Consider the following 15,405-nt stretch of genomic DNA (forward strand, 5'->3'; position numbering starts at 1 on the left):
TGCAAAGTTTTTAAAGAAGCTCTGTCATATAGTTTTACTTTCTGCAGCAGTGAAGGGCTTTTAGCATTTCCTAAGGTGTCACCATAGTCTTGTCTAAAGTAAGTTCGTACATCCTGTGACAGTGCCAGGCATCCTCATAGTATGATCGATCATCTTAAACAGGAGGAGATTTATACCCTAATGAAGAATTACCCAACATGAAGCCTGCTCTAAATAGAAAAAATAAGAAATTTCCACTACAGAGAGGTCTTCAGAAATTATATTTTAAAATAAAAGTGCAGGGGTTTCCCTGGTGGCGCAGTGGTTAAGAATCCGCCTGCCAATGCAGGGGACACGGGTTTGAGCCCTGGTCCAGGAAGATCCCACATGCCGCAGAGCGACTAAGCCTGTGTGCCACAACTACTGAGCCTGCGCTCTAGAGCCCGCGAACTACAACTACTGAGCCCGTGTGCCACAACTACTGAAGCCCGTGTGCCTAGAGCCCGTGCTCCACAACAAGAGAAGCCACGGCAATGAGAAGCCCGTGCACCATGACGAAGAGTAGCCCATGCTCGCCGCAAGTAGAGAAAAGCCCGCTCACAGCAATGAAGACCCAACACAGCCAAAAATAAAATAAATGAAATAAATAAATTTATTTTTAAAAAAAGTTCATTTTCACCCAGGATTTAGAGAACATATGTGTGTATCAAGTTTCTGGACCAGATGCTGAGGAAGGGGATTTGTATAAAGGTGTCTGCAGCTTCAGGTTTCCAGTCCAGGAAGCAGGCGGCTCCCTGCTGTCCAGATACTGATGTGCCCTCTGCCTCCTAAATGGCCGGTGGGACCGTAAACTGGTCGAAGCTGCAAGGTCCGTCCAGTGATTTCACGTTTCCACACCCTGAATTGTGGGGTTTAGCTTTAAAAGTAAAAATGAAAGCAAATAGAAATGTTTCCATTGAGAGTTTGACAAAAACCCATGTGGTGTTTGCTCCTGCAGAGGGGGCTTGCGTCCGGAAGGCGTGCATCAGTGGTTCTCTTCAGACCTTCACTGTTCCACCTGTGTGCCCGCCCCGGGACTTGCCCCTGTGTGTGAAGCATAGGCAAGGTGGCTGATAGGGAGGGTGAACTGTGCTTCCTTCACACTTAAAGAGTTTTTTCTTCTAATTAAAAAGAAAAGAAAAAAATTAAAATGGTAGGTTATGGAAATTCCATTTGAATCAGGGTATAGAGAACTCAGCACTGGGCAGCTGTTGCTGTCTGCACTCTCCATTGTTTATAACTTCTAAGCTTTTCTCTGATTGAAGAATGACTTGAGTTATTTGCACACGTATGAACTCTCGTGTACGAAGGAGAACAGTCATTGGAATGCTGTCAACAAAAGCAAAAATCAGGCTTTCTAAGGGAGAGAGCAGGATGGAAGATTGCAGATGGTCTGGAAACAGCATTGTCTCTATATTTGGGGCCTCCCGAGGAGCACAGATGATGTTCTGGACAGTCTGCTCCCGAGCAAACACGTTAGGATCATCGCAGAAGTCACTGCCAGCTCTTTGTGGGCTCTCAAAAAATCTTGGGAGCATGGCTCTCACCATCCAGAATGTTTTAGCCTCCTCACAGCCATGGCAGGAAAGAGCTGGGGAAACGCATCCAGCGTTGAGTGTTTTGGCCCAGAAGTGGCCTATGTCACTTCTGGCTACAGCCTGTTGGCGTGAAATAAATTGCTCCACCTTGTACGTGTTCTTTCACAAAGGGGAGAACTAGACACTGGTGAGTACTGGTAATGTCTGTCACAGTATGATTCCTCACTTGTCCATCCATCTTCTCTGCTTACACAGATGGAATGCATGTCATTGCCTCCATAGATGGACATGATTAAAGAAACAGTATACAGTCACACACACACTCAGGTTATTACTGTTTCCCCGACGGATGCTGACATCTGTGCTCCTCGCTCGAGTGTCTTCCAAAGGAGTGAAGGCACGAACTTGTGGGAAGCTCTGAGGCATAGACACCAGGCCTTAGCCGCAGGACACCATTGGTGTAAGCCTCACAGAACTTCTCCTTGGTGCTGCGTAATCTTACTTGAATAAGGCCACTTTCTCACCCTTCGTCTAGAAACCAGCTGACTTCACAGCATATGGAGAGGGGCATGTCCCAGCTTAGGGGATCTCCTGACATCCTACAGGAGGCAGGAAGGAGGGGGGCTCGCATCTCTCAGCCTGGTGGTCAGTGTGCAAACACGGTTGGTGGGAGGCCGGTGAGCCTGCTGGGCTGTAGACAGGCCCGAGCATGGGAGCCAGCATTGGACTGGAAGCCAGAGCCTGTGGGAGCCGAGGCAGGAGTTGTCAGAGGAATGGACTTGTGACAATTCCAAGGGAAGCACATGCCAAAGCCCAGTCTGAGCGACCGGAGTAGGCCAGGCCGGGAGAGGATGTTGGGAACTGGGTGAAACTGAAGGCCGTGGACCAATCTGAGACCAAAGCAGGAAGACTTTGTCGCCTCCTTCATACAGGGTTGGGGGCCTCTCTTCTGGGTTCCCCATCCTCATACTGACCAAATCTTGGGGAAAAATGCCTCACTGTATGAAGATCTCTCCAGTTAAGCAATAGGGGAGGGGACAGGATTTGGTCACCTCTGTACCCCTGTGTCTGCAATTTTTAACCAGCAGTGGAAGGAAGCAGAGGTGAGGTCGGAAAAGCACCCCCTCCACGTGGAGGCCTCTGTCAGCACTTACTGCGCCCGGCAGATACCCACGCTGGTTCCGAAGCTTCCCAGGTGACTTTTCCTGCTTCCAAGGCCAGGTTCCCCCTACTCCAAAATACACTGGTTGCTTCATTACAGTCACAAGCTTCCGAAAAGTCTTTTTCGATAAAAGAAGAGCCCCTAAAACCACATCCTTGATTTTGCCTGTGGATAAGGAAGACTTGCCTGTTCTCCATCCTCTTGCTTTGCTCCATCTTATGTTCTTGAGTGAAAATGAGGCTAGGATGGAAAGTGGGGGCTGCTCAGAGGGCAGGACTTTCAGGCCCCAGACGAGGGGAACCCATCTATCAGGCAGCTGCACCAGAAGCTCCCTCAGTTGGCATCTCGTCCTGCCCCTCGTTCTACAGCTGAGACCCGGAGGCTCAGGGAGGGGTGGCTGGCCCAAGTCCGCACCGCTCCCCATCGCAGCCCAGACCAGCCTGGGCGCCCAGACCACGCTGTTTCTACCCGAGAACCTGGTCCATTACTGCCTTTCTTCCTGGTCCAGTAGACCCTCAGGAAGAGGCCGGTTAAATGTAAGTTACAAGGACGTTGCACCAGGCAGAGTTCATGAACACCTTTAAAAAAGCACACACACCGACTCTTCCTTTCTCTGTGCATCTTTGGAAAAACAAAGGCCTTTGTGTAATTTCTTGGAATTAGATTAATTGAATTAGCCTGTGTTGCTTTCTTGGTCATTACAACAACTATCTTAATTAAAAATTTTCTCTTTTAGCTGAAAGTATTTCTTCCATGGTACATTAAAACATGAAGTAGGAAATTTAGGAAAAGAATTAATTTCATACTAAGCTCAATAAAAGCAATGAAAATCTGTAAATAAGCACGTTCTTAATTTCCGCTGCTTTTACTCCAGTACTCAGGTGTGAAGTGTCTCGCCTTGCCTCTGTAGTCGGTGGCGCCATCCTGAGTCTTATGCGCAGGTGCAGGGCCTTGGGACACTGTGGACCGTGTGCTTTCAGAGCCCAGACATGCCAGGTGCTGATCTGTGGAGTCACCTTACTGGGGGACTCATCACAGGGACGGTGGTTGGAAGCTAGTTGGTGCCACTTGTTTTTCTTTCATTTGTGTTTATTTGTGTGCATATCTTTCACTTATCAAGAATATTTTAATTCTGCTTACTGTGCCATTTCAGAGATTAAGAAGATATTTTGGGCAAATGTGTATAACTCTGGAGTTGAGGGAAGAATCCTTAGCAAATCCACTGTAATTAGCATCCCTGGCTGCAGTCTCCTGCCCGGTAAGATCTAGATGAGAGGAGCTCCAGCCCTCAGGCGATGAAATCTCTGCGGGTCCCCAGAGGAGGGCGCAGGTGCTGTCTGGTCACCTCCCTCCACACCCCCTCTGTCGCACTGGTTCACCTGTAGGTCATCCCCTGTGCCCTGTGAGGGGCCTGGATGTCAACTCGGCGTCTTCACCACCTCCTCCTCTCTCCTTAGCCTCCACCTGTGTTTCCCGTATGGGACCAGGTAAGAGTGTGCCGTTGGGAGGTGCCAGCGAGAGATGCCCAGGCAAGGCCGGGAGGTGGGAGAGGAGGCGAAGCCGTTATAGGCGGACACGAGGGCAGATGGTGCATACCTGGCAGCAGGGCGTTAATACCAGCTCTGCCCGGGGGCCCCGCCCTGGAGTTTCTGGAGGTTTGTTGGGGCTTCTTCATCCTCTGCTCCAAAAACCCCTCCATCTGCTTCCCTTTATCAACACCCTTTCTGCTTGAGTTCCTGAGCAGACGCTGTGATGCTGTGTGGGATGTAATGACCCAGATGTGAACACAGCCCGTCCCGAGTCCCCACCGCTTGTTCTCCCCTGGGCTTTGCTTATGGAGTTTCCAGGCCCTTGGTTGTCTCCCCTGAGCTCCCAGTACTGTTCACTTGCCTTTTCCATTATCAGACACTCAGCTGTTCTCTGAAAGCCCCAACTGTCTCTGCAGTCCTGTAATCCTTGCACCAGCTCCCCCGAATGGCACCAGCCTCAGTGCTGCAGCAGCAGTGACCCCCAGAGTGGCCTTGGGTTTCCCCTAACATACTGAGGGGACTCTCTGACTAAAGGAAGAATGGGCGACCTTTTAGCTGAGTAACTGGAACGCCTTGGGGTTGGCCCCATTTGTGTCAGGCTTCCTGGGACGGAGTCACAGGTGTGTGGATGGAGACATAGTGTGGCCCATTGCCCAGTCCTGTTGGTTCTGGGTTTGCCCCTCAGCGGCCACCTTGAGGAGAGAACCAACCCTTAGCCCAGCTGCTTCCACCTTGGCCTTCTGGGGCAGCACAGACTGGGTGTCACAGACTGAAAAGTACCGTGGTCGTTTGCTGATGGAGGTTTTGAGGACTCGAGGAAAATGCTAAACCTTCATGGGATAGAGAGCGTTGAACAACTGTATTGCTTCCTGAAAGGAGTCAGCTTTTTACAAGACTTGACTGTGAGGTTCCTGGGAACCTTACCAGAAATTTCTTGGCAAAATTAGACATTTCCAGGGGAAAAAAAAGAGACGAAGAGCTAGATAGTTTCTGTCTGGCAATTGCAGTGATTACCCAGTAATACTGTGTAGCAGCTGCCCAGTAATAAAACTTCCTACCTAAAGGGGGCTATACGTATAGAGAGCTGTAAACCTGAACATCCCTGAGCAAATCAAGCTGCAGTGGACCAGCCCAGGCCCTGGGATGGCCTTTAATGCTGGACAGGTGCCCCCGGGGCCCCCCACCCCGACCCCAAAGACCTTCTTGGTCTCTCTGAAGGGTTTTGAGCCTTAATTTTCCTTCCCCTGGTGTAAAAATCCCAATTCCTGCTCTCAGTTGAGCATGTCTGTTGGTGTAGCCCTCGCACCTCTGATGATTTAAGGACAAGCTCTTACAAACCACACAGCTGGGTTTTACTTTGTGAGTCAATCTGAAGATCTTTTTCTTTTAGTGTTGAGTTCAGATTTACTAATAATAAGGTGTGTCTAGCTTTTATATTTCTGTATTTATACCGCACTTCTTATATTTACTGTGTATCTTTGGTCTGTTTTCTCTGCTCTCAAAATTTGCTGTATTCATGACTTCGGCAGTTAGGATGGCTCATGTTTTTGTGACTGCATTTAACGCTAATGCCTTCGTAGGATTCCTTGAATCCCTCTTTTCCTTACCCGACTTCCACTGTCTTGTTTCCAGCTTTGATAGCACCCTGGCACCTCCCCACCTCTCCCCCAGGCAGCATTCATGAGCCCCTCCCCTGCTCTCTCCCTTCTCTGAGTGTGAAGGTTGGGTTATTTCTGTAATGTCAGAGTGAACGACAGCATACGATTCCCCCCTTCTGTTCCCACTGTGTGCGAGTCTTAGGTCGGCCCACTGATGTTCTCCATGCCTTCCCTCAGTCCTCCGGCTGACAGTTCCCATCTCTCCATTGGGTAAGGCTGCTCTCCAGCAGGTTAGATGCGGACTTCCTTCTCTCTCCTCAGGTGTTTCTCTCCTTCCTGTCTCTGCCTCTTTTCCTCACTACCTTCTAGTTGTTTCTTTGGGCTCTTCTCTGGTTCCTCCTCCTTGGTGGTCCAGGCCTCTTCCTGACTTTCTGTCCCTTCTCCCTTTGCCCATCCTCAGTCTCTGTGGAGGCTCCTGCTCTGGTCTCTTGTCTCCCTTGGGTGCCCCCCTCCATGTTACTGCTAGACCCTTTCAGAGTACTCAGGGGTCAGGGCCTTTGTCAGCTGACACCCACTGGAGGGCTGGGGGGCCATCGTGCCACTGGCTGGTTTCGACACCCCAGGTTCAGGCTGCCATGGTCTGCGGGCCTGAGGAGAGCTGGAGGCCCAGTGCTGTCCCTCTACAGCTGCCTGGAGGCCCTGTGGTGGGGGAGGGAGAGGGGGCGGGAGCTACAAGCAGAGAGAGAAAGTGAGATCAGAGTGGAAGGCAGACCCCCCAGCGAGGAAGCTGTCGGCACCACAGCACAAGGTGCGTGTAGGACAGGGGGTCCGGGAGAATCAGCTGTCACCCTCGTTGCTCTTATGCGTGACCAGATCCAAGAGGGGCCGCGGATATTTTTCTTTCTTTCTTTTCCTTCTTGTAGTAAAAACACTATTTTCTTTCGAATTTTGAGACTCCTGATATATACAGTAGGAATATGTAGTCCTGACATATTCTTGGTCCTCAAATAAAAACCTAGGGGATGGATGAAACTTCATACCCAATTCGGTTTATCTCAGAACACACTTGCCCTGCTTTTCTCTCTCCTTTTCTTTCTCCTGGGGTCAGAATGGGCCCCTGCAATGAGGGAAAGGGCGGAGGGCTCAGCTCACAGGACTGTCCTAGTACAGCCGTCTGCCCAAGCAGGGGGTTCCTTATGCACTTCACAGAAGGTCTCCCTCCACTTCAAGTAAATCCACACATAAAAACGAAATTTAAGCCAAGGAAAACAAATGCTAAAGCATGTGATGGTAGTCAGGTGATCGGTCTGTGCATGTGTCGTTTGTCACGGGCTTCCTCACAGCTCTGCATGTGTTCTTGTTTCCTTTATTATCCAGCGAGCTTATTTGTTCAGAGACTAGAGAGCCCTAGGAGCTCCTTCCGTCCACGTGAGGCTAGACCCTGACACATACTACAGGGACCCAGCTCAGGGCAGCTTGCGTCAAGTGGGAGCAGAGCACACAAAACCTTTGATGACATGTTGGAGTTAATTGTTTTTTTTTCCCAAGAGCCACCATGGTAATGGCTCCTTTTCCAGAAAGGATGACCTCAGTGTTTTTCATGTATTTATATTTAAAAATCAACTCAGATCAAAACCCTGCAGAGGTTTTCATTCACTACTTAGATCAGCATTTCCAAGAGTTTTCCTAAAAAAAAAAAAAAGAAGAAAAAAAAGAAATTGATATGCAAATTGGGACCTTGTATAGCATGGTAAATGATTCCATAGTTGAATCCATTTGGAGAGTTTTTGTATAAACACAGTAATTACTTTCTGTACCATGGGAGTTTGCAGGGCCCTTACTAGGCTAACAGTGCGTTAAGGGATGCAGTGGCACTTCCAAGTGACCACCAGCCCTGGAGGTGACTGCAGGGCACGGGGTGGGGTTGTCCCCACCAGGAGGCCCAGTACTCACCTGGACCACCTGCAGCCCCTGCTCCACTCCTTGGGAACCTAGGGGACGCCCTGGCGCACCCGACTCCAGACCCAGTGATGTGGGTTCTGGGCCTGGATCTGAAAGGGAAGCACAGCAGGGTGAGCTCCTGGAGGAGGGGCCCAGCCCCTCCACCTCTGGGGGTGCGCTCCCCGGCCCTCATCCCCGACAGACCTCCTCACACAAATCCGGGGTGACCCAGGCTCGGTGCTCCATCGCATGGAAGAATTCCACCTTCAGCTTGAGGAACTCCTTGTAGAGGTCTGGCCAGTGCTCCCTGCCCAGCAGGAACTGGAAGATGCTCCGCTTGGATGTGGGGTTGTCCTCCTCCATGTCGGAGGCGATGTAGCTGCCATCAGAAAAGAGGGCTAGCTGGTCCCGGCCCCCACAAGGTCTCAGGCGAGACAGTGGAGAGAGGCTGCTGAGGTCACCCTGGAGGAGCACCCGGGTCCGCAGAGGGCAGGACCGTCCTCAGCACCAAGGCTGCTGGGCCCATGCTGTGCCCGGCCCAGGTCAAGGTTCTGGCTGTCACCATTTCCCTGGGACTTTCTACCTCGGGTCCCTCAGTCTCTGGGCAGCAAATGGTATTTCCTGGCTACGTTCGTTATCCCAGGACCTTCCTCCTTGCCTTCCCCTGCTCTGACCATGTGACCCCTTGAGGGCCTTGAACCACCACTGGGGGCCCTCAGGCATTGCTCACAGGGCCAGGAAGAAGTGGATCCTGTTGTAGAGGTGACCAGGCAGCCCGACACGGCCGAAGTACTCCACCACCATGGAGAGCAGGTACTGCGTGGAGACAGAGGGCGGGGGAGGGGCGGCCAGGGGTCGATGGCAGGGCCAGTGTCCTGAGCGGGCCATGCGCCCCACCCCCATCCAGAGGCCAGGTGGGAAAACCACCCAGGGTGGGCCTTGCTAAGGGACTCATGGCCCTTTGACATGTGGAGATGAGCTGATGGGAGGCCAGGGAGGAGATGCCCAAGGGCCGGGGCACCGACAGTGTGTCCTTTCTTCCTTTCTGGCGCCAAGGGCGGGTCTCTCCAGGGCCTCTGCTCAGGCAGACACCTTGTCCTCCGTCCCCACCCCCAGGGGGTGGTGACACTGCAGACCCCTTGGTACCTCATACTTTTAGTGCTGTGGGTACCTTGTCGGACACTTTCAGGAAAATATCAGCTTCCAGGAAGCTCTGGATAACAGGGTCCTCTGTAAAGGAAGGGAGACGTGATGAGGGCCTCGGAGCAGCCCTTCCGGGAGCAGCGAGCCTGGGGCTGTGGGACATTTCACAGGGAGGAGGAGAACTGAAAACTTCTCCCAGTTCCTCTGTTTCAGGAAGTAGAGGCAGCTCTCTTTCCCCAGGAAGGCTCAGAGCCTTAGCAGTGACAAAGCTCTTCCTTCCATGGACCCAGGGAGAGCGAGTCTCAACTGTGGGGCAGGGATTTTGCTATTGTTATTTAATCTTCAACACATGGGTGGGTATGTGTGTTTCATAAAGAGATATGACCTGGTTCTCAAAGTTTAACATAACTTTCCTCGAGCCAAAGCTTGGGTGTGGCCTTGGGCCTCTGGGCACTACATCCCTGTCACTTCGTCATACTGTGACTGGGCAACGCTTTCCTGCCCCACCTGACAACTGAGCATCCTATGTGAGCAGTGGAGAGTTCATACCCTCCTGGGCGGGGGTGGGGGGCACTGGGCATTCTACCGTCCTTCTCCTGGACCCTCTTCACTTCCTGCTGATAATGACCTGGCCTCCCCTGGCCCCAGCAGGCTCATCTGGGAGTAGAGTTGTCCTTGGAGGTGCCATTTTCCAGCGATGGCCTGAGAACGCCAGGTCCTCCTTGTCTTTCACACCTTGCCCCGGACAATGGCATTTACCCAGACGGGAGGATGGAGGGGTCATGGATCATTTCACCCTCCCTGAGCCTTGTCCAGGCGGCCTGGCTCCCGGAAGGGCATTGCTTTCTGTGATGATGAAAATATTCTGTAGCTTGCTGTCCAGTACGGTAGCCATTAGCCATGTGTGGCTACTGAGCTTATGAAATGTGGCTGGTGAGAACCAGGAACTGAATTTCAGAAGTTTATTTTAACTCACATAGAGTTAAATTTGAATAACTGCATGTGGCTAGTGGGTGCTGCATTGGACAGTGTCAGCTCCGTGTCGTCCCCCAACCTGCCACACTCGGTCCTGCCTCTGGTCCTGGCATCACCTTCTCTGCAGACCTTCCCTGAGTATCTGTCACAAAGCTCTCCGACTCTTGCTCACAGCCCATCTCTAGGTGTCATTGCCTTTTCCTTCTCTGTGTTTGTCACTGGCTGAGAGCAACTTACTTCTGTAATTTTTTTTGGTCTCCTCCCACTCTGAGCATAATGGCAGCGAGATCTAGTTTGTCCTTTCATCACTGATCTCTAAAATCTTAACTGGAGGGAATAAATATGGGCAGGGGATTCCTCCCTTGATTTGTCCTAAAATGTCTTGATAATTGAACAGTCAACCGTGAGTCCTTTTTTCCCTTCTCCCTCCAAGAACTTGTCTCAGATGAAAACCCATCAGCACCGCAGCAGAACTGTGGAAACAGAGTGATCTGCTTCTGTGCCACCTGGACACCTCACAGCTCTGAGCCCCAGGGGGAGCTTTGGCTATGACCCCAGAGCCTCTGGGATCCTCGGTGTAAAGGGGACCTGACACTCCACTGGCTCAGAGCACAGACCCAGAAGCCGGTAGAAGGCCTCTTGGTCTTCTGGACGATAACTGGATCTTCTCTTGCTCATCCTGAGTTTCGTCCCCTCAACATGATTGACAGTCCACATGCTCCTCCTCTGACTGCTCTTCTTCCAGGACGTCAGCTCGGAGACCACTTCCGAGAGGGTGGGGTTGGAGGCCAGGGGGCTGCTCTCCTGGGTGGCTGCAGGAACAAGGCTCTGTGTGAGCACAGACCTGACCCACCTGGGAGGTCCTGAGTCTTCCCTTGCAGCTCACCCTGAAGGTTGAACCCTGCCTCCTGAGGACAAGACAACAAGTGGTTACTCAGCAGTAACTGATGTTCTGTTCAGGGCCGAGGAAGCTGAGGACACCACACCTCCCTTGACATACATCAGTCTCTTCCTCTTCTGGCCTCGCATCCTCCTGGTTCTCTGCTCAGAGACAGCCTCTGGGGGGGCAGAACTGGAGGCCAGAGGGCTCCCACCCTGAGCAGCTGCCAGGAGAGAGGAAGGACCCTGTGTGATCGGGGGAGGGACCCACCTGGGAAACACTGTGCTCTTCCCTTCTCACTCACCTTGAATATGTTGCATGTGACATCTGAAGTGATAAGAATGACCATCACCCCCTTTGCACTTTGTCTATAAAGGAGGGTAGGAACTGAATTAATATTTACCTTCTTTTGCCAGGGGAAAACTGCTCTCCTGTGCCTCTTTCCATGGATCTTTCTGTGTGGGGGGCACCTCTATGGAGACATGTGAAACTCTCTGGTCATCGATGTCTTTAATAACTACAAAGGTGAACAAGATAGTGACCTCCTGTCTCACCCTGGACACCCTTTCCCCTGCCCTGCAGACCCACACCCATGAGAGTCCAGGGAAGAAGAAGTGTTGCTGGAGCCATGATGATCTATCACCTTCATTCATTCAGAGAGCGGGGATAAGTGAATGACCACACACACCTGGCTTCCCTTCCACGCGCTGCTTTTCCTCTGCCTTTCTTGCTGGGTCCTGTGGGCTTGCAGCCGTCTCTGAGGCAGCCGATGTGGAGCTCAGAGGCATAGTCTATCTTTTCTGGGTACAAAAAAATGGAAAGAAACCAACTTGATTCTGACCAGGCCATTTCTTTCCGCTTAACCTGCTTCTTCTGAGACCTAATAATAATTAAAATGGCAATGACATTAGCTAACAGTAATTGCTTAGTAAACTTCAGATATTGATTAGTGCATTGGGATTACCTCATTCAATCCTTACAAGGAGGTGTGAGGTAAGGTGTATAATTTGCCTGTTTACAGATGAGGAAATGCTGACCTAATTTGTCTAGGATTTGCTCCTTGACCGTGGCTAGAGCTCTTTGGACTTGGGATTAGAACTCGTGTCTGAGCGGTGCTCAGGGGAAGAAGGCTGGTGGCAGCCACAGTTGAGCCTCAGTCACATTTCCATTAGGGTTGAGCTGGGCCTCCTTACACGCTTATGTCATCAGCTCTGCCTAAATATCTCTGTGAACCACTATAAAGTTACAGCAATCCAACCTGGCAAAAATCTGACCAGAGTAGCCCAGGCCTGTCCGAAATGGCCCTGGAAGCTGACTGAGGCAGTTCCACCTCAAGAAGGCCAGTGCCACCTGCCGCCTCTGAGGACAGTGTTCCTCCTGGGTGACAAAGTGTCCACACGCTCCCGGGGCTCTCAAGGTCGAGTTCTCTGTAGAGTCGCTTTACTGTCTCTCCTCCTTCCCCCATATTCATTTTGTGCTCCTTTTGCCCACATCCCCTCCTGTTCTCTTTTCTCCCCAAACTCGAGACCTATTTGTATTCCTACTGCATCCCAGTCACTCATCTGGAGGTTCACAGGTGATCCCTTCCACATCCCCTGCGACAGCTTGGAGGAACATAGTTCAGGATCCAAGACTCACCTTAGTACAGAAAAGAGTGACGCCCACCCCAAGTAAGCACCTGGAGGCTCCCTCAAGATCTAGGCCCTCACTGTTACCCAGAACGCAGCCTCACAACGGCGTGAGAAGAGCACTGACTGTAGCCAAGTGTTCGGGATCAAATGGCTTCCGAGATTCTGGCCCTTACTATGAGTCACTGATGACATCACACCATTCCACCAGATCCTGCTCTTTGGTTTATAAAAGCCTCTCAAGGAAAAGACTGTGGGCCTCAAGGAGGAAGGAGTTAGTGTCCCAGCCTGAACACTGGGATCACTTCCTCTTATCCCAGTATTACCTCTGAATCTCATCTTGTGTTTCATCTAACCAATTAATGATTCCAAATGAAAGTGATTCATCCACATATCAAAAAATCAAGAAAATTAAAAGTTAATATTCATAGGAAAGTTATTAATGTTTATTTATTTGATATTTATTTATTAAACATCTTTATTGGAGTATAATTGCTTTACAATGCTGTGTTAGTTTCTGCTTTATAACAAAGTGAATCAGCTATACATATACATATATCCCCATATCTCCTTCCTCTTGCGTCTCCTTCCCAATGTAGTTTATTTTTACTCACTTCTGATTTGTGTTTAACTATGATTATATTGAGATTTAAAAAATTAACTTTTTCATTTTGAGATAATTGTAGATTTATAAATGCAGTTGTAAGTAATGACACATCCTGTATACCTTTCCCCAAATTTCCTTCAGTGGTACAAAGTTGAATATCTGTAGCACAGTATCACAATAGGAAATTGGCATTGGTACAACCCATTGACCTTATTCAGATTTCCCCAGTTTTATATGCAATCACTTATGTGTGTATTTAGTTTTATGCAATTTTATCACATGTGTACACTCATGTACACCACCACCAAGGTACAGAACAGTTCTAAGGATCCTTCATGCTACTTTTTTATAGTATCTCCATCCACAACCCCTGGCAACCACTATTCTCTTCTTCATCTATATAATTTTGTTATTTCAAAAATACATAAACGGAAACAGATAGTGTATAATCTTCTGATCTGGCTTTTATTTTTAATTTGCATAATTCCCTTGAGAACTGTTTAATTTGTTGCATAAATCAATAGTTTATCCCTTTTTATTGCTTAGTAGGAATCCATGGTTCTATGGTCAAGTGCATATTTAGTTTTGTAAGAATCTGCCATACTCTTCTAGAGTGGCCCTATCATTTTACATCCCCACCAGGAATGTATCAGTGATCCACTTTCCCCACATCACTGTCAGCATTTGGGTTATCACTTTTTATTTTAACCATATCTCGTTGTGGTTTTAATTGGCACTTCCCTAATGATATTCCATAATGATATTGATTCCATGTGTTTATTTGCCATCTGTATATCCTCTTTGGTGAAATCTCTGTTCATGTTTTTTTCTAATTGAACTACTTCTTTGCCGTTGAGTTTTGAGAGCTTTTTATGTATATCCCAGATACAAGTCCTTTGTAAGATACATGGTTTGCAAATATTTTCTCCCAGTCTATAGCGTATCTTTTAACATCCTCTTTTTTTTAACCATTTTTTTTCTTCTGGTTTTATTGAAATGTAATTGAGGTACAACACTGTATAAGTTTAAGGTGTACAGTATAACTACTTGACATATGTGTATATTGCAAAATGGTCACCACAGTAAGTTTAGTTAACATTTATTACCTCATATAGTTACAGAAAAATTTTTTCCCTGTAATAAGAACTTTTAGGATTTACTTTCTTAGCACCTCTCAAGTACACCATACAGCAGTGTTAATTATATAGTCACCATGCTGTACGTCACATCCTCAGGACTTATTTCTTTTATAATTGGAAGTTTACACCTTTCGACCACCTGCAACCATTTCACCCGCCCCCTGCCCCAGTCCCTGCCTCTGGTAACCATCCGTCTGTTCTTTGTTTCTATCAGTTTTTTTTAAACTTTATTGAAATATAGTTGATTTACAATGTTGTGTTAACTTCTGTACAGCAAAGTGATTCCGTTATACATACATATATATATACATACATATTCTTTTTCATATTCTTTTCCATTATGGTATATCATAGGATATTGAATATAGTTCCCTGTGCTATACAGTAGGACCTTGTTGTTTATCCATCCTATATATAGTAGTTTGCATCTGCTAATCTCAACCTCCCAATCCATCCGTTCCCTACCCCGCTTCCCCCTTGGCAACCACAAGTCTGTTCTCTACGTCTGTGAGTCTGTTTCTGTTTCGTAGATAAGTTCATTTGTGTCATATTTTAGATTCCACATATAAGTGATATCATATGGTATTTGTCTCTTTCTGACATACTTTGCTTAGTATGATAATCTCTAGGTCCATCCATGTTGCTGTAGACGGCATTATTTCATTCTTTTTTGTGGCTGAGTAATATTCCATTGTATATGTGTACCACATCCATTCAACTGTTGATGGACATTTAGGTTGCTTCCATGTCTTAGCTATTGTGAATAGTGCTGCTGTGAACATAGGGGTGCATGTATCTTTTTGAATTACAGTGTTATTCGGATATACGCCCAGGAGTGGGATAGTGGGATTGCTGAATCATATGGTAACTCTATTTTCAGTTTTTTGAGGAAACTCCATACTGTTTTCCATAGTGGCTGCATCAGTTTACATTCCCACCATCAGTGCAGGAGGGTTCCCTTTTCTCCACATCCTCTCCAGCATTTGTTATTTGTAGACTTTGTTTGTTTGTTTTTGTTTTTTGGGCTGTGCCGCATGGCACCTGGGATCTTAGTTCCCTGATCAGGGATCAAACCTGATCAGTGCCCTCTGCAGTGGAAGCACTGAGTCCTAACCACTGGACCACCAGGGAATTCCTATTTGTAGACCTTTTAATGATGGCCATTCTGACTGGTGTGAGGTGATACCTCATTGTAGTTTTGATTTGCATTTCTCTAATAATTAGCAATGTTGAACACCTTTTCGTGT

At 48.6% G+C, this 15,405-nt stretch overlaps 1 protein-coding gene across 1 annotated transcript; it reads right to left on the reverse strand.

Moving 5' to 3' along the window:
- Nucleotides 1-7,836: 7,836 nt before the first annotated feature.
- Nucleotides 7,837-11,133, reverse strand: LOC309834154 (putative speedy protein-like protein 3; the record flags this gene model as incomplete). The annotated part of the gene is made up of 7 exons (XM_082672772.1): nt 7,837-7,896; nt 7,991-8,165; nt 8,517-8,602; nt 8,958-9,016; nt 10,522-10,716; nt 10,758-10,812; nt 11,089-11,133. The coding sequence occupies 7 exons, from the start codon at nt 11,131-11,133 to the stop codon at nt 7,837-7,839; spliced, it is 675 nt and encodes a 224-aa protein (XP_082528898.1).
- Nucleotides 11,134-15,405: the final 4,272 nt, after the last annotated feature.

The sequence above is a fragment of the Grampus griseus genome, assembly GCF_964374135.1.
Source record: "Grampus griseus genome assembly, chromosome: 15".
NCBI classification, from domain to species: Eukaryota; Metazoa; Chordata; class Mammalia; order Artiodactyla; family Delphinidae; genus Grampus; species Grampus griseus.